The 19,733-nt window shown below is 39.3% G+C and overlaps 1 protein-coding gene across 4 annotated transcripts in view; it reads right to left on the bottom strand.

Annotated features, from left to right (window-relative positions):
* LOC148852844 (CCR4-NOT transcription complex subunit) overlaps window positions 1-15,217 on the bottom strand; it is a 53,630-nt gene extending 38,413 nt beyond the window's left edge. Inside the window, exons 1-2 of one of the 4 annotated variants that reach the window (XM_088944733.1) lie at window positions 14,787-15,217; window positions 197-307 (exon numbers count right to left, since the gene is read on the bottom strand). In XM_088944733.1, coding sequence (XP_088800859.1) covers window positions 197-307; window positions 14,787-14,933 — 258 coding nt within the window. In that variant the 5' untranslated portion in view covers window positions 14,934-15,217. The remainder of the gene's footprint in view (window positions 1-196; window positions 308-14,786) is intronic. The other 3 variants (XM_088944734.1, XM_088944736.1, XM_088944735.1) reach the window with 3 other exon arrangements.
* Window positions 15,218-19,733: the final 4,516 nt, after the last annotated feature.

Here is a 19,733-nt window from a genome sequence, read left to right as displayed (position 1 = left end):
GTATATCAAGAAGACAAAACACCAAAATAGATTGCAAGGAAAATAAAACATTAGATTCAATAAAATGCTAATCATTATCTTTCCTGAAAATTTTTAAGTAATAAAAAAAGATCAACTAATCTCCAATATCACCATGTATAACAATAGCTTTGTAAATGGAATTTGGATAATGTCAAGATTACCACAGCAAACCTACATTGATAAGAAAAGAAATGAATGGGTTGGCAGAAAATGGCTGTGATGAATAAGCCTGGTGAAGAATAGAAAATGCAACCAAGCGCTGAGTTGGTTTGAGCATCTTTTTCTCCTGAAACAAAGTTTTACCTAGTTAGTAATTGATCACAACAGCGTTTTTTATAATAAAATAAAATTTATTAAAAGAAAAAGAAATAGTACAAGGGTGGTGACCAGTGGTCACCTGAGAGAAGAAAAAAAAATCCTCCGACCTCCCAAAACCTCCAAGGCATACACCATTCCAACAAAGGCAAAGACCTAACAAATCATCCCACCTATAAAAACTTTAGCAAAAAAGAAAACATACAACTCTTTGACAATCCTTCAATCCAACAGCCTGGAAAAAAGATACTACTTTGAAAATTTCCTGGATTTCATCACTTTCTTATTTGGTCCAAAAGCCCAAACAAACCCCCTTTTATAATATTGCCCATGGCTTTATCCCCCATACACCTATTGACCTTGTCCCCTTACCTCTTGATTTTTTTGCCCAACATATCCGTGATTTGAATGCCAGTATAAGATGAAAAATTGCTTCAAGTAATGAAAACTATAGACTTGCTACAAATGCACATCATAGAAATCAAGAATTCAATGAAGGAGATTATGTCATGGTTCATGCGCGTCCCGAGCGTTACCCAAAGCACTCCTTTAAAAAGTTACATGCCCAAGCCAATGGCTCATTGCACATCATCCAAATGATAGGACCTAATGCATATGAACTTGACTTACCTTCGGACATGTGAATTAGCTCAACTTTCAATGTGGAGGATTTGTTTCCTCATCAGGGCACCCACGAGCCTCCTACTCTACCTACAGGCGTCCACAACCAGAATTGCTTCACCTTTAGTACCCATACCCATTCTGCCCCGAGTTCAATCTTCACATGCCAAGCAAATCAAGAGTATTCTCCATGATGAAATTGTCACTTCCAAACTAGGTGGTTTTCAGCATTATCTTGTGAAATGGAAAGGTTGGCCTAAGACTGATGCTACTTGGATTTCAGAAGATGAACTTCGTCGTCTTGACCCAGATCTATTGGAGCAGTATCATTCCCTTACCTCTCCTGAGGAGAGTTCTCTTCCACCGGGGAGAATTGATTGAGATCACTTTGAGACCAAAGCACCACATAGAATTCGTACTTATTTTAGGCATAGACGACATTAGCTTAGAGTTACTTAAATTAATGCAAAATTTGGGTTTAATTGTAAAATTTCTAATAGGGGTTATTTGTAATTTTCATATTTGGTAAGAATTTAATTGTAATTTTCAGTTTCTAGGTTTCTTATAAATTTACATTATGTTAGGGTTGTATTATGTTATGTTTTGCAAAATAGAAATTTCCTAATTCTCTTCTTCTTACTCGTGTTTCTACCTCTTTCTTCTAAAATGTGTGCTACATCATTAGTCCACACAATATTGAGATCAATCAATGCAATGATTTGAGAGGAGAGCAGTTGGTTGTTAGACAGTTTTGTATGCCCTTAGCTTCAATCAGTTTTGATGTACTTTTGATATTTAATGTAAATAAATAAAGTACATGTTTGATTCATGTTGTGTGGTATGCTTCTGTGTAAGACCCTAAAACTGGACACTTAATGAGACTTGTGTTAGTTTTAAATGTTCACAGCCGTTGGATAAGTGTGGGGAGATTTATCCTGTCAAGACCGACACTGGTGTGCTGCCAACTGTTGGGGTGGCTTGTCTCAGCTGCCAGGGTGAGACCCAAGGTACACGCAATGTAAGATTACTTGAACCCTTGAACAGGACCAGATTTCCAATATTGCCATGGACCTTGGAGATTGATGGGCAAAACTGGAAAGTTACACCTAACCCCTAGACCCGATAATGGTAATGCACTAAGTGTCGGATTGGGCTGTCTTTGATATGCCAATCAGTTAGATCCTTAGCGGGGGGTCAAAACCTGGGTATGTTGGGACAGTTTGAGAATTCATCTGAGTGGGTGATCATAGTGACGGGATCAGCCCCTTTGTCGGACAAAGGTAATGATCGGGGATGCACTCTCTCTGATGGAAACCAAACTGCCGGCAGTTGATTTCAATCGTTGGAATTTTTTTTGCAAAATTTATATATATGATATATACTTATATATGGTTCAAATTGTTTGCAAATGGTTTTAAATCCCGAGATCCATGTGAGTAGAGAGTGCAGCATTGTTCCTAGCAGCCAAGGGAGAGGTCCTTTCTTGTCGAGCAGTGCTTGATCATTATGGGCTAAGAGGTTAAGTGTAAGGCCATTTAGGATAATACCTGATGGGCTAATCTTGCATCTGCCCACAGTCCCTAGGTTTTTATAAGATGACTTGGCCCAGGGACCACTTGGTGTAAGTGTTGGGCTCATAGGGTCCATGTGATGGGCTCAAGGGGTTCACTGGGCTTTCCAGTGAATTCGGCTAAAACTTGTAACAAAGGTTGGGCCGAAACCATGTGGCTGATGTGGAAATCAATGCTTGGGTCCCACACAATACAAAGAAGCCCAACTAGGCAGTAGTTTGGAAGCTTATTGAGCACTAATTATTTATTGGGCCTAAAAGCCCATTTCGAACTGGGCTGATTTGATCACCCACTTAAAGGGGCGAATCTACAAATAGGATTAAGACTAACCTCCTGATGAGATCAGGAAGGGGCTGATCTAATCTGCAAATAGGATTAAGATTAACCCCTATCCAAATACAGATTTGGATTGGGATAACTCCTAATTGGATTAGGAGGTTTCTTAATCACTAAGAAAGGAGAAAACCCTAATAAAGAATTACAAGAATTCGACCTAGGCTTTTTGCAGTTAACACTCTCTGCAATCTGAGAGAGGATCTCATCTTCCTTAAGCTGAAAATTGCATTCACGCCACTTTCAGCTTAGGGATCTCCTCTAGTCGTCACCACCTTATTGCATAGTTCGAACTCCATTGAAGGGAGAATCAAGAAATCTGTTCTTGATATCAGTCTTTGCTAAAAGGCTGATTTGGTTCGGTGCTCTAAGCCTCCAACGAGTTCTTGTGAAGAGTTTGGTACGTGAGACGTGCACTGTTGGTTCTGCCCCACCATTGTTGTGTCATCTTCAGCGAGAGCAGATCTTGGATCTTTCTTTGGGCGTGAACACCGACGTTGGGAGATTTTGATTCTTCGTATCAGGTATAACCCTTCCCTTGATCTTTGGTTCAGATCTGGTCTAGTTTGGTTCGAGTAGATCCTTGAATATTTGATTCTAAAATAAGGGAATGCGATTCCCAATTGCAAGAAAGGTAGGAAATTTTTGAAATTCGCCCACCCATTCCGCAATCTTTTTGGCGTCCATTCGATGGATCCTACCATTCTTTCATTAGCGTGGTGTCCAAACTTTAGGAGACCTCTACTTGAAAGGGAGATGGAAGAATGTGTCATGTTCTAAGCAAGCTAGAGGAGGTGAGGATCTCTATTTTCAAAGAGAGATGAAAGATGGTGGAAGGAATGAAACAATGACAGGTTCTCAGTCAAGTCTTTCTATTATGCAATTACAAGGAATCAGATGAAGATTTTCTAAATAAAGGTATTTGGGGCAATCCCATTCCCCAAAGGATGGAGGCTTTTGCAAGACAAGTGGCAATAGACAGCATACTGACAGCAGATCATTTAAAGAGGGTTTTGGTAGTAAAATAGAATTTATTAAAAGAAAAAAAAAATGAAAGCACAAGAAAGGTGGCCAGCAGTCACCCAGGAGAAGTGACAACACCCCCCCTCAAAAAAAAAAAAAAAAACCAAACTAACTCCTCAAACATCTCCCAACACCAACCCAACAACACTAAAGCCAGCCATCCACTCCCAACAACCTTAAAACTAAATTAATAAATAAATATACAACAAAACAACAAAAGACCCCTTCAACATGGACCCCAATCTAAAATCACCCTCCCCAACAAAGAAACTACTCCTTTCCAGCAAAGGCCAGTGCAAGAATCTCCTATCTTCCGCTTAAGGACTCTTTTAGACTTCTTCATTTTTCTAGTTAAGCCCAAACAAGAAACTACTCCTTTTCAGCAGAGGCAAGTGCAAGAATCTCCAAACAAGCTTCCCTCCCCCAGCCACGCATGGGGTTTTTTATGCTTTCTAAAACATCTTACTGCATTAGGGAACTGCTTCAAGTCCTCAACGTCTTTAGTACTAACATTAATTCTTTCCAGCTCCAAAACCACGTTCTTTTCAAAAGTTTTGAATTCAATCCCTTGATTGTTTTCTTCTACAACAGCACACCCTCTCCATCTGAATCCAATCTTTGTTGAAACACTTCTACTCCTAAGTTAAACCCTTCCACCTCCTTGCAATTTATTCTGTAACCTTTCCTTCTCATCCAAATGCCTAAACACCCTCCTTGCAAACTCTTCATCCCCCCACAAAGAATAGCCCCAAAATTTTACTTACTTCCTCCTCACTATTCACTACTTTCTCTAGATCAATCTTACTCTGGATTTCATGTGTTTCGACAATAATAACCTCTTCTGTACTTTCTTCCCCTTCCCCAGACCCTTCCACAAACTCCCCATCGTCGTTATCAGTTTAGTTTTGGACTTCCTTGCCCTCTTGTATACCTTTATCTCTTCACCATTGCCAATGCTAAAACCTTTTCCTTCCACACCCCCCCTCTGAGCACTCTCCTCCTCCTCCCCACTTTCCACCTTCTCAGATTCTGCCTTCCTTTCTCCCTCCCCCTTCTCTTCTGCCTGAACACTGGTGATTTCAACACTAGCATCTACTCTGTTTAAACAATTCATGCTCAACATTGTCCGCATTTCCACTACCACCTCATGCTCCTTTCCCAGCTATCACTTCCCTCTCAAATAGCCATGATCCATTGTATACTTCCCCTTCACCCCCATGGCCCCATGTTGTGTTAGCATGACAGATCCCCCCTAGATCCTTCTCCAAAACACCTCCTAAATCCCTCTAAACCAACACACTCTCATCAATAACTCCACCTCCTAACCCACCCGCAACAATCTTTGCCTCAACTGTAGCACCCCAACCTTCTCTTTCTCTTTAACAGGCGTCTCATCAGCAAGGTGATCTGAAATTTTATAGCACATTATGACCCACACCCACCCCTCATCAGTGTTTTAAAAACACAAGGCGCAAAAAAGGCGCAAGGCGAGGCGCGCGCCTTTTTGAGGCAAGGCGCACAATTTAAAAAAAAAACACAAAAAATTCGAAAAAAATGCAAAATTTTCAAAAATAATCAAAAAAATTATAAAACAATAAAAATATTAACTTAAGTTTTAAAATAAATGTTTTAAAAAACCTATTATCTAAAATTAAAATGCATAAATATAATATGTAAAGCATATTCAAATGAGAATTTAAAAATGAAATCAAACATATAAAACATTTCCAAGCATATAAAACCCACAATCTCTTTTCTCAATTGCATCAAGTAGCTAATGTGATATATTATATTCCTAATTCTACGAGTCGCCTTTGTGCCATGCCTCTCGAGGCAAGCCCAAACAAGTCCATGTTAGGGTCTTAAATTCTTAGATTTCACACAAAAATAATAATAATAATTTTATAGTTTAAATTGCTTTTAAGAAGATATTTTATTAAGATGAATGAATGGGACAACATTACCAAATAGAGGGTTCTTGAAGCTTCAGTGGCCAAACTCAAAAAAAGGGAAAAAGCGGCAAATTTTCAAAAGGCGCATGCCTAGGCTAAGGAGCAAGGCGCACCAGGCACACGCCTAGGCGCACCAGGTGTGCACCTTTTGAATGGGTTGTGCCTAGGACCTGGGCGAGGCGTCTACCCTAAAATTCGCCTTGCCTGAGGCATGCCTTTTAAATCATTGTTCCTCATCTCTATAAATCAACTGCACCTCATTAGAAACCAAGGCTCTAGAAGCATCCTTCCCATGATTGATAGCTACATGACTCTCCAACCCTTTGCTTTTAACTTCAGCATAGACTGCAAGCCCAAGACCTTTGCTTGTGCAAGCTTCCTACCGGCAACAGTCACACCATTGAAGGAACCTGAAACTCTATCATCTTCTGGGCCCAAATCCATAATTGCACAAGACAAACCTGTGGCCCCTTCATCCCCTTTATCCAAGACGTCCCTGCCCACATCTTGAAAACCCAGCCCATCATACCTCAGCCTACATCAACCTAGTCCACCCTTCTTGTTTTGAAAAAGATTAAGACACATCTTATGTCCCTTTATATTCCTCCCTTGCCCCACGTATCCCCCAACTCGAATTAACTCACCCGACCTTTCACCTTCTTCAATTAGCAAAACTCCAAAAACACCCCTATCTTCAATCCTGGAAACTCCCCCTTTTCATCTCAACTTTTCATATTCCTCCACTCTGCAACTTCTTCATTCCAATTCAACACCTACTCCCAACACCATCTCAAAGTTATCTCACAACGTACGACTCGCCTGTGAAAAGGAGATTAATCAAATCCGCAATTTTATGTAGCAATTGCACTTAGACAAGGATTCTCGCTGCAACAAGGTTTTTCCACGTTCTAGTGCATTGATCAAATTTCTAAACACACCATACGCATCGCCAATTGACTCAAAAGCTTGGAAACACCACACATGAAGTGGTATACCATAGACCTCTATCCACACTAAACAGGAACCCCATATATCACTTAAGGCTCCAACCAACGGGTTACAATAATCTAGTTGTAGGTCTGGAACCCTGCAATGCCTTGATTCCCATTTCAGAACCTCCCCCACCTCTTCCTCCCAACTAAAAATGAACAAGAAGCAACCAGCAGATAGTTTCCTTACTTCAACTTTACTTTTAGTTCACCACACAGAAGTCACCAATCTTCTATCACCTCCACTTCTGGTTCTGAGTTAATGAAACAACCCCCCAGACAGGAATCTAGCATCCTCAAATGATCATTAATATTTCATAGGGAACTTAACACAACCTCCATGCCCAGTATAATGCTAAGTTAACAAATAAGCATGATTGAAAGAGATCAAACTAAAAGAAAAAAAAAAAAAGAAAAAAAAAGATGCGAAGATCAATGAATATAAACTTTAGCACATAGAAAAGGTTAATAACAAAATGGGGTGGGGATAATAGTAGATGGATTTAAAATATGAAGTTCTAGATGTAAAATAAAAGAGGGCAAAATTATACTGGCGCAAGCAGGGGTCTTTATGCCCCTTAAATATAATTACAGAATTATATTGCACCTTAAGAGGAGAAAATTAGCATAATTAGAATTTATGAAGATCAAGAAAGATTAGATGAAGCATTAAAAGAACCTTTTGGAAACTTCTGGATAAACTAGTTCCAATTGGGGAAAGAATATTTATTAGAGGATATTTAAAAGGTCATGTAAGGAAAGAATATGCAGGGCATGATATCAAACATAGAGGATATGATGGTGGAATCCAATGGAATAAAAACTAACATAATTTAGGCTAATCCAATGGGAGAAAAACTAATACAGTTTAGGCTCTGTTTGTTTGTAATGCAAATTCAAACCAAGTGCCAATTCAAGACAATTCCTATGGATTTAGACTTTTTGGCAGTGCCTTTCTTATTGTTAACTGCTCTCTTTTTTTACCAATAACTGCTCAATTTTATAAACATAGGGAAAAAGTGCTAGGACAGAAAGAGAAGATTTTTAAAGAGAAAGGTCAAACTAAGGAAGCATTGATGAAAATGATTATGGTAAGGGTAGTGAATTAGATGAAAGCTTTGCCAATTTTTGCTTGTATATCCTTTGAGAATATTACCAGAAATTGGCACGTAATTGCAGAATCATCCAGAACTAGGAACGAAGCAAATGTACAGTGGCTGCCTCCAACTCATCCCAACATTAAGAGGAACTTTGGTGTCTGCGGTATAGGGAACCCAGTAGCTTGGGAATTGGAGGAGTCTTTAGATGACATGATGGAACTGTAATGACACTCTTATCTGAACCGGTCAGTGTTGGAAACATCACAATGGAAGGGGATTCTAAGGTAGTGGCAAGTTAGTTGAGAAATCATGCTCAGGAAATATGGAAAAATAGATAATAGTTGAGCGAAATCAAATCTTTGGCAGAAGAATTGCACATCAAATTCCAATGGACTCTTCAAAGTGCAAATAGTTTGACTGATGCTTTATCCAGACGAGGAGCTAATAGATTGATTTTTTTTTCCTGCAGTGAGATTTTAGGGGGAGTCTCATGTAAAACATTATGGGGCAGGTGGAAAATACTAGCCTACAAGCAATCCAATTAAACTGTACATCTGTAAATTATGTTTATAGAAATAAATAAAACACTTTGATTGCTGCTGATCAAAAAAAGTATTTAGGCCAGAACTGCTGTCTAATCCAATAGTTCCGATTTCTCACTTGTGTAATCCCACTCTGCAGGTTCATAACTGCCAAGTACAACCGATTTCTGCTCACTCCCTGCCTAGATAACGCATATGTTATTCAACCTGCCAATCTCTGAATCCACGTGAAAGATGTATTCAGTCTCCTGGATAGACTTCTACTTTACTCAAAATGTCTATACTGCTATTTTCCAAGACTTGTCTCTAAGCCAATTAACTATAACTCCTGAATCTTCTCCTTGGCCAATAGGTTCCAAGTAAATGGCATTAATATCATCAAGACAATTCCAGAGAACTCCACCAACCCCTGAACCTCCTAGAATGGTCATGCTACAACCATCAAAATTTAGTTTCATGACATTCATAGCTGAAGGAGTCAATGAGATAGCACTTAGCAGCTTAATTGTGGATGAAGAAATTGCTACATGTTGCCATCCCCTAAGAATGTAGCGAGAGAACACTTTTTGAGTGATTATCCTGAGACTTTAAGAAAAAAACTGATGAGAATGAAAATTATCATATTTTTATCCCTTAATATTCAGTCTTTTACACTTATTTAGTACCTAATTGGACTCACTATTATTTCGATTTAGGGCACGAAAGAAGGCGTTAGGTAAAAAACAAGACTAATCGGGTAATTTTGCACAGTTTCGGCGCCGTGCGATAATCTGGGCATAACTCTCCCATTCGGACTCCGATTGAGATGGTTCAAGATGCATTGGAAAGATAAAGAAAAACTCTACAACTTTCATGTTTTGAGCTTTGATAGATTCGGACTACACCGATGTCAAAATCGAGCCCGACGTCTAAGCCAATTCGTAGAGAAGCCCAGTTCGCAGCAGAAGCCCAGTTCGCAAAGAAGCCCAATTCACAGAGAAGCCTTGTAGCAGCCCAATTCGTTGAGAAGGCCCAATACGAATTTAGCATGCATGAATAAGAATCATCAAAGAGTCCTATCAGATTCAATTTTTTGTTGTATTTCTAGAAAGATAAAAGAGATTAAGATTACCAGTTAAGAGATAGGAGTAGATTAGATCTAATCTAGGCATTATCTATTAGAGAACTAAACTCCCAACGAAGAAAGAACTCCTTAGAGGAGCAGGAGACAACTCCCTCCTAAGTCTATATAAAGGGGGCGGACTAGCACCCAAGGGGATCATCAAATCCTCCAAGTGAGCTTCAACCTTCGAAGGGAACAATCAGCAACCAAGGAGGAAGAAGCTGAGTTCGCCCCCTCTCATATGGAAACTGCGGTTTCATCATGAAGTGTCTGTAAGGTTTTATTTTCTGGTTGAAGGGTTAGGGAAGCTTTGATTCTATAAACATTATGAGATCTAATTGATTTTTATTTCAGTTCATTGTTTATGAGTACTCATATGTTTTCTGCGATTTCCTATAAAGATTATTTTTATTGATTAAGCAAGAAGGCGCCCTTGCTCATTCAAGGAGAATAATCTATGGCCGATTGAACCTCCAATTTCATATATGATTGGTAGGTTTAATCAGGGTGGCAACTAACATAAATTGATTGCAAAAAAGTTTTCGATTTATATAAGATATATGATCTAGTTTAAACGGTCCGAGCTTGTGAGATCGTTGACCAGAATTGGGTCTCTCCCCTCTTAATGCTATTAATAGATTAAATCATAAGAGCTTGTTTAGGACTGTATATTAATAAGAGAAGCAACCAAAGAGCTTGTTTTGGTTGTCGAATAATATGAGTAGAGGCTGGTTGTTAGAGCTTGTTAATGGCTATAACCAATTTATTCGTAAACATATGAATTTATCCTTGCATCGAGGATCAATGATAAGAATCAAAGCTGAACTTGTCCCTTCAACTAGAAGCTATCGTCCATCAATTTAATCTTTGCTTTTTGTTATTTTCTTTTATTTCATCTTATCTTCACAACCCCCTACTTCATTTACTTGGAAATAAATCCACCCAATCCCTGCGGAGACGACCTTGCTCATCACCATATACAAATTATTCACTTCGAGCAAGACTTTTTATCTTTGGTTGGATTCGACACCCACCGAAAACCCATAGAGACATTGTTGGTGATGGTTTTGTGGGGTGGGGGGGTGGGTCATTGTTACTAGAGGAGAAAGAGAAGTAAAAGTTCTAAAACCCCATTTAGAGAGTCCAACGAGTTGTCAGCAGAAAATATGCACCACGGAGACTTGTCAAAAAAAAAAAAAAAAAAGGTTTACCTACGAGTAATTTAATATAGGGAAAGATTCAGATTTTGTTATGGATGCACGCAATCATAGGCAGCAGCACGCACCACCCGGCAGTAGCACTTAGGAGACGCACGCACCATCCGGCAGCAACACTAGAGAGGGGCCCACATGACAGCTCAGCAGGGTGGGCCCACACTTATCTTGCCACAACAGCTTTGCTCGCCAACTCGCCGCCAGCTGCATTATCCTTCATCCCTTATCCTTATCTTATCTTATCTTCTTAGTAAGAGTTCTATTGCCACTAGAAGTAGGGGTTGTGTTACCATTAGAAGTAGGTAATTTATTTAGAAGTAGAAGTTTGAGTTTGATATGGATTACCCTAGCCTAGCCGAATCCAACAAGGAACTCCCCTTTTGTAATCTCCTATTTAAGTAGCTATGAGTTGAAATAAAGGCATTCAATTTCCAATCAATAGAAGAGTGAGGAGAGTTCGGGTGGTCTCTTGGACAAATCACCCATTCGGTTTTCCACAATAGGGTCTGCACACAAGGGAAGGCGCAAGGGGAAGCAAGAGGTTCTCCCCGTGGACCGACCCGTGACGAGATCCTACGCCCGAGCCCATAACATTCTGGTATCAAAGCCTACCGTCATGGGGGAACAGGAGCCGCTATCTTCCAGGGTCCACGAGCTAGAGCATAGGCTCGCTAAAACCAACTTGGAGGTTCGTGAGGTCAAGGATGATGTCCAGAAGCTGCAACGCCTGCTGGAAGTGTTCCTCTCCAACAAAGGAAGAAGCTCTGAGGGAACCGCCACCACCAACAGCCGCCGTCCGGACTGGACAGAGACGTCCAGCGAACAGCAGATCGCTGCCCCAACAGCCGCTATTATTCCCAAGTTTAGCCAGTTGGAATTTCCATCTTACGACGGCACCGGAGACCCGTTAGGATGGTTGTATCGCTGCGAACAGTTCTTCCATAACCAGCGTACTGATGACAAGGATAAAGTCAGTCTGGCCGCCTTCCACCTATCAGAAGAGGCGCAACTCTAGTTCTACAGACTGGAGCAAGAAGAACCCGGTCTCAGCTGGGGGCAGTTTAAATCATATTGTCTCCTCAGGTTCGGACCACCGTTAACAAGCAACCCGCTGGGCGAGTTAATCAACCTCAAGCAAACTGGAACCGTGGCAGAATACCAACGCCAGTTCCAAACCTTCTCACCAGAGCAACCTCGGTTCGCACAGATCAGCAAATCGACATGTTCACCACAGGGCTAGCAGAACCCCTAAGAGTGGACGTGGAGATGCAACACCCTCCCAACCTGGTCATAGCCATGAACCTAGCACGCACCTTCGAACGCAAACTACAACTCAGCCACGGAACCTTCAGTATGGGGCGGCCTCCATCAACATGGGCATCCTCGGAACCACTCGGAATGGCTCCATATCCAGCAGCCAGCCAAGAATGGAAGCCACTGACGAGCACCAATTCCAGATCAGCATCCAGTGTGGGGAGCAGCGTCGGTACACCCCCTATTAAGCACTTGTCCAGGGCTGAGATGGCAGAACGCAGGGCGAGGGGGCAATGTTTTAATTGCGATGAACTCTACTCAACAGGGCACAAGTGCAAGAGACTTTTCTGCCTCCTGGTGAAACAAGAGGAAGATGAGGATGAACCCCCTTCACTGGAACCCGATCCAGGAGGGCAAAGTCATTCCGCCTATCTGGGATTCCTACGGTGCTTCCCGAAATCCATCCTGAATTCAAGCTTGAGGACAAGCTCGTAGTCCAAGAGGGGTGTGATGTTATGGACGCACGCAATCATAGGCAGCAGCACGCACCACCCACGCACAGCAACACCCACCACCCGGCAACAACACTTAGGAGACGCACGCACCATCCGGCAACAGCACTAGAGAGGGGCCCACACGATAGCTCAGCAAGGTGGGCCCACACTTATCTTGTCACAACAGCTCTGCTCGCCAACTCACCGCCAACTGCATTATCCTTCATCCCTTATCCTTATCTTATCTTATCGTCTTAGTAAGAGTTCTGTTGCCACTAGAAGTAGGGGTTGTGTTACCATTAGAAGTAGGTAATTTATTTAGAAGTAGAAGTTTGAGTTTGATATGGATTACCCTAGCCTAGCCGAATCCAACAAGGAACTCCCCTTTTGTAATCTCCTATTTAAGGAGCTATGAGTTGAAATAAAGGCATTCAGTTTCCAGTCAAGAGAAGAGTGAGGAGAGTTCGGGTGGTCTCTTGGACAAATCACCCATTCGGTTTTCCACAATAGGGCTTGCACGCAAGGAAAGGCGCAAGGGGAAGCAAGAGGTTCTCCCCGTGGACCGACCCGTGACGAGATCCTACGCCCGGGCCCATAACAAATTTAATAAGGAATTAAACTGATAAGAACGGATTCCATACGTGATATGTTCTTATTAGTTGATAAAATCTGAACAGGTTTTAGAAATCTTCATAAGACATTATGGGTCAAAAATAAAATTTAGAGACACTGTATTATCCCTCCAAAGGCTTCCCATATGGGTACAGACAAAGTGAGAATTGGAAACATGTTCAGAATGAAATTCAAAGATCATATGATATATTTCTCACTTCTTTATCAACTAATCATATCCAAACATCTTGTGGGTAGAAAATTTGGGACAGATGAGCTTTATAAAGTCAAATGTAATGTAGAAAACTCCTAGTTCAGCAGAGAATTTCACAATAGGAGGAATTTGATATGGAGAAAGATATAGTACGAATTATCTGTACCCATAGGAGAAGCCTTTGGATGGGGAATACAATGTCTAGAAAATTTTTTGACCCATAGTGTCTTATGAAAATTTCTAAAGCCTATTCAGATTTCAAGGACAGGATTACGTATGAAGCCAGATTTGGAAACATGTTCAGGATGCAATTCAAAGATCATATGATATATTTCTCACTTCTTTATCAACTAAGCATATCCAAACATCTTCTTTACCAATAATGAAGAACCGCATAATAAGAGAGGAAATGAGGGAATTGGAAGCAAGAACGAACCAGAAAGAAAACAAAGAAGGCCCCATTTACAAAATGAACTCCCACAAAAATCTTCTCTATAAAAAGCATTCCTAACTGGGTTGTCACCGAGCACCTACTTGGACGATGGTTTCAATCTACCAGGCAGAAAATAGGACCTCTCCGAAAAATCTAGAAAAAAAAATAGAGACCAATACCCACCTTAATTCCACCATTTCATCCAGTTTCATGAAAGTAGAAGTATCTAAAATCTATAAATAATATCCCTTTGACAGCACGGTGACCGACCAAACAAACACCCTATACAGTCCTCAGTTGGAACGGAATGCTTTAAATAATAAGATATTAGGTCTTGGAGATTTCTTTAAACCAATATTACACAGGTTTTCTCACCAAATATATAATATCTAGTTCAAATATCTGCTGGAGTTACGTATGCATGTATGTATGTATGATGACATGAGGATGAATCTAGAACCAATGATAGCAGATATAATTGCATTTTTTATCAGTAACAGTTATAGTATATACAATCTATTTGCCTTTTCTGACTTTTTTTGTTTCTGATCAGCAACTGTTATTCGCCTATAGCTCCTTATGCCTCAACCAAAGTCTCCTATTCTAAAGGTACTAGGAATAGGTAGTTGGAATTTAAAGGCTCCCCTACAGACCCCACTCCAATAACCTAGTCAATAGAAGTTATGGGCAAAGCTTCAGCACCATCCTCACTGAATCAATCACCAAGAAACTTGACCCAACATATCTTTCCTCTTTAGAGTCCAACATCGAACATTCATCGACAGAGTAACTGAAGAATCATTTTAAACGAATCTAATCCATTCAAAGTTATACCAAGCACCATCATAAAACTGGGGAAATGAGAAAACCCTAGCTCAGTTATCGGAAAATAATAGCCACGCCCTAAAACCCAAAACCCTAAACAAGATTCAAGGCAAATCCAGGAAACATCAGAAACTAACGGTTCAACAAGAAGGGGAGATAGACATGACTTACCTCTAAAAGAATGGCAATCGAACAGCATACATTGAAATGATTTGTGCGCGGGAATTTAGAGCTGAATTCGGTAACGATTTCTTCGAAAGGCCGCTGATCCGCGTTCAGCATAGAGAACAGCGTCTTTGAATCCTGAACGCCGATCATCTTCGAGATCGGAGTGAGAAATTTTCTAAGAGTTCACAGAGTGTTTTACCTTATTGACGGGTGATTATTTTTAGTCGGTTCTTCGGAGAGAGAGAGCTTCAGAGCAGCTATGCTGCTCTTGGGTCGTCACGGCGAGCATCGACGGTTCGATCGTAGTACCCCACAAAGCCGCCAATGGGTCAGGAACTAACGATTAAGACCGTTGGATGAATTTGATGGATGAAGAGAAAACAGAATATTAATTTGGGTAATGACAAAGACCCCCATACTATGGGGTCAGTGACAAATACCCCCATATGCTTTAATTTGCGCCAAATACCTTTTGAACTTTTACGTTGCGACAATACCCCTTGGCCATTAAGCCAAATAATAAAATACGTTAAATTACTAAAATATTCCATTAAACTTTCTTTATTTTCTTTTTTTTGTCATTTTCTCTTAAACTAACCGATCCAAAAATATTTTGATGGTTGCCGAAAAAGGAAAAAAATCTGATTTTCTTTGGTGAAAAATCTCTAACATGAGAATTTTGACTCTCACCAATGATCGTCACCATAAAAGGAAAAAAAAAATCTCTAAAAGTTCATTGGTGCTTTCTCTCTCTCTCTCTCCCCCGCTTCTTTCCTTCTCTCTCTTGGTCATCCTCCCTCAGCATTCTTTATCTCTTCATTTTCACCTTACAACCACTACAGTAGTCGTAGTGATTTCATTTTCCAATCATCTCTCTCCTCCTTCTTCTTTTTATTTATTTATTTATTTTCATCTTCTTATTGTTTTTCCCATGTTCTCCATCATTGTAACAAACCTTCCCTATTCACCATATCCACCCATTACCTCTGTGTCACTATCTGAACCAAACCTCTCTCTCTCCCTTCCTTTTCTCTTTTCTCCCATTTTTCTCTGCCTCCCACTCTCTTCTTCCCTCATTTCCTTTGTTCCTCTTCTAATCACATTCCCTCCAATTGAGTCAAACATCATTAGACCCTTATTCATCTATAACCAAAACAAAACTAGACCCCATCCTCTATTCACATCAATCGAACCTAGTTCAAGAAACCATGTCCCACTTTGTTGTCAACCAACTTAGTCATCACGTTGGTCCCAAAGCAAGCACTAGGTATGAACAATACAAAATGTAAATTAAAGAAAAAAAGGTAAAACAAATTAAAAAAGGGTGATTTGGGCAATTAGAAAACTTTAAATAGCCAAATGAGAATCATTTTCGAAGTTAACTAATAGAGCGCTAACAAAGGGGTCTTTATCTAATGACTAAAATTCAGGGGGTTTCTTATAAATTAAAGTATAGGGGGTCTTTATCACTGACCTCATAATACAGGGGGTCCATGTAATTTAACCTATTAATTTAAGTGCATCTTGAAATTTAATGATAGGGTAAATAACAAAAACCTCCTATACTATGGTAAGTGACAATTACCCCTAAACTTTCTTGATCTTAGCCAAAAGGTTGAGAAAGGTATTATTATCCCTAAACTTTCATTTGCACAGAACCCCTAAACTTTCACTTTGCAATAAATGCCCTTGTACGTTAAGTGAGATAATGGAATACATTAAATTACCAAATTGCCTACCTAAATTTTCCTTATTTTCTTTTCCTCACCCTTTCTCTTAACACTAATTGACCAAAAAATGCCTTCATTTTCTCCTAACAAAACTAACTAAAATAACAAAAATCATTTCACTAACATAGGAAAACAAGCTTTAAATAAGAAAAGGGTAATTTGGGGATTTAAAAAATTAAACAACCGAATGAGAATTTTTTTTAAATTAACTAATAGAGGGGCTATTTTATCACAAATTGAAAGTTTAGGGATCTTTATTGCAAATGAAAGTTCATGGAGTAATTGTCATTAACCCCATGATACAAGGGGGTCTTTGTAATTTACCCTTAATGATATTGAACACGAAGCAAGCGGGATTCCTAATAGGCATATGAACTAGTTGGAACGCAAGGTTAACTAGATGTCTTGACTTGGGCAATGTTGATGTGTTTTCATTGGCCCAATCACAATACACCATATAAGTTCCATATCAGGATGCGTTTTTCTAAAGAGATGCAAATGATGTGGCATGTATTAATTGTTCTAATATCTTGATTGAGTGGACTTTTGATTAGGGGTGAGCAAATGGGTAGGTTCTACTTGGAACCAACGGAACCTACTCCAAATTGGACTTGAATCGACCTTACCCAATTTGTTACCGAGTAGGGTATAGTTACAAATTCTCTGAATCGACCCCCACCTAAGCTAATTCAAGGGTCTAGAGGTTTGCCCTAACCGATTCAGCCCAAAAAACTAGGACTTGTAGCCAAACTTTCCTTCAAATAAATCCCATAATTCTTTTAGCATGTGAAGATTTGAACCCAAGAACTCATGGTTACAAAAACCATAGTCTCATTTGACCATTGAGTCACTTAAGTGATTTCATCATTTTTCTTCAATTTAATATTTGAATGTGTATAACAAGTAATGTAAAAGGTATTATTTACAAAATTTAAATTATAATGATAAGTTATGTAATATATATTAATATAATATGATAATCTACAAATTAAATTACTCGATTTAAAGGTAATATAAGTTTTGAACTGTATATGATTATTACCATTATTGAAAACAAAAGTTTTAAAAGATCATGTTCCTTCTTTTTTTTTTGGGGGGGGGGGGTGTTAAAGAAAGAACGAGTTCCATGGATAGACCCAAGAACAAATCTCGACAAAGTAGGTTCCAATTCCAATTTGTAAACTATAGGTTTTGCATTGGAACCAAGCCAAAGAGACCCATGCTCACCCCTATTTTCAGCAAAATAATTTATTTATATTAGGCTAAATTACTTTAAGTCTCACCTTGTAGTTTCTAAGTAGTAATAACTACTTTAACCTCCCTAAACTTTGACCTCTACAAAAACCTCCCTCTACATTTCCAATAAGAACTTTCACCTCATTAGACAATGGGCCAAGTTAAGTGGCAAACTTGCATATTAGGTTTAGGTTTGACACTAGAAAGACACAACACCAAAAAGGCTTTGACCATTTGGTGTGTTGTCGTAGGCACCCAAAAATAAAATCTATACTCTCAAAAACAAATGTAGTAGTACGAGTAAGGATCGTTCCCACAATGAGTATCCAGCCTAGTTTTTGTGTTGCGAGAACAAAAATCGAGGGGGGTTTGAACATAATGAAAACCAAAATTAAAAAAAAAAAAGAAAATCAAATGAGAAACAATACAAATCAAAGTACTGAAATTAAGCAAAAAATGAGTCTTGGTCTAAGTCAACATCCATCATTAGAATTTCACTACTGCTCATCGATGCAAAGATATGTCAATTCAGACTTTGAATATTTACGGTAGGAATTATTTTCCTGTATCTCCCTAATCACAGTTAATCAGAAAACAAACAATCCTCTTAACCTTTACTACTAAACAATTTCTAAACAAACATTAAAGATTTAATCCAGTAGTTGCCTTAAGCATTAGTGATCGATGAAGCTAAACAACACAAGCACAAGCAGTTGCATTTAATTCAGTCGAGTGTTCTTCCTCAGATCTAACAATTTATGACGCAGCAAATCATTAAACCCTAGTTGCTTCATAGATTAGAGGGATCAAACAATTACGGATCTGATATCTAACTATTAAACAGTTTTGTATGCCCTTAGCTTCAATCAAGATGATGTACTTTATGAGTTTATTGTAAATGAATAAAAGTGCACATTTGGTTCATGTTCCCTTGGTATGTTTCTGTATAATACCCATAAACTAGACACTTAATGAGACTCGTGTTAATTTAGAATATTCACAGCTAGTGGGTCAGTCTAGGGAGACCTATCATGATAAGGCTGACACTGTGGTGCCACCAAGTCAGTTGGGGTGGCCTATCTTAGCTGCCAGGGTGAGACCCTAGGCACATACAGTGTAGGATTAATTGAATCTTTGAACTGGACCAGATTTTCAGTATTGCCCTGGACCTTGGAGATTGATGGGCAAAATTAAAAAGTTACACCCGACCCCTATACTCGATTATGATACTACACTAGATGTTGGATTGGGCTGTTTTTGATATACTAATCAATGAGATTCTTAGCTAGGGTCAAAACCTGGGTATGTTGGGACAGTCTGAGAATTCATTTGAGTGGGTGATCATAGTGACAGGATCAGCCCCTTTGTCGAACAAAGGTAATGATCGGGGATGCACTCTCACTAATGGAAACCAAGACTGCCGGCAACCGATTTCAATCATTGAGATTTGTTTTGCAAAATATTTTATATGAGATATAAAAGTATATATAATATGGTTTCGAAATGATTTGCAAAAGGTTTTAATTCTCAGTATCCATTAAAGTAGAGAGTGCAAAACGGTTCTTTGCAGCCGAGGGAGAGGTCCTCTTTTAAATGAGCACATAAGCTTAATATGCCTAAAGCCCATTTCGAATTAAGCTATTTAATTAGTTAATAATGGGGCGAATTCTGAGATGGATTAGCAGATAGGATAGGGTCAAGACCCTATCCACTTAGAGAGTCCATATCTGAATATGATTCAAATCTAGAAACCTCGTAATGAGATTAGGAGAAAACTAATCTAATCTGCAGATAAGTTAAGGGTTTATCCCTATCACCTAAAGAGAGATCTTTGAAGGGTTGAGAGATCCATCACATGGACGCCCAAAGATTACGGAATAAGGGGCGAATTTCAAAAATTTTTCTCTCCCTTCAACTGGGAATCACATTCCCTATTTAGAAAATCATATTTTTAAGGATAAATCTTGAACATTAAACTGAACCA

This window comes from Nelumbo lutea, chromosome 5, assembly GCF_056320005.1.
Source record: "Nelumbo lutea isolate HS-2025 chromosome 5, American lotus-T2T, whole genome shotgun sequence".
Lineage (NCBI taxonomy): Eukaryota > Viridiplantae > Streptophyta > Magnoliopsida > Proteales > Nelumbonaceae > Nelumbo > Nelumbo lutea.
The sequence above is the reverse complement of the archived record's forward strand: the minus strand, read 5'-3'. Positions and strand labels throughout refer to the sequence as shown.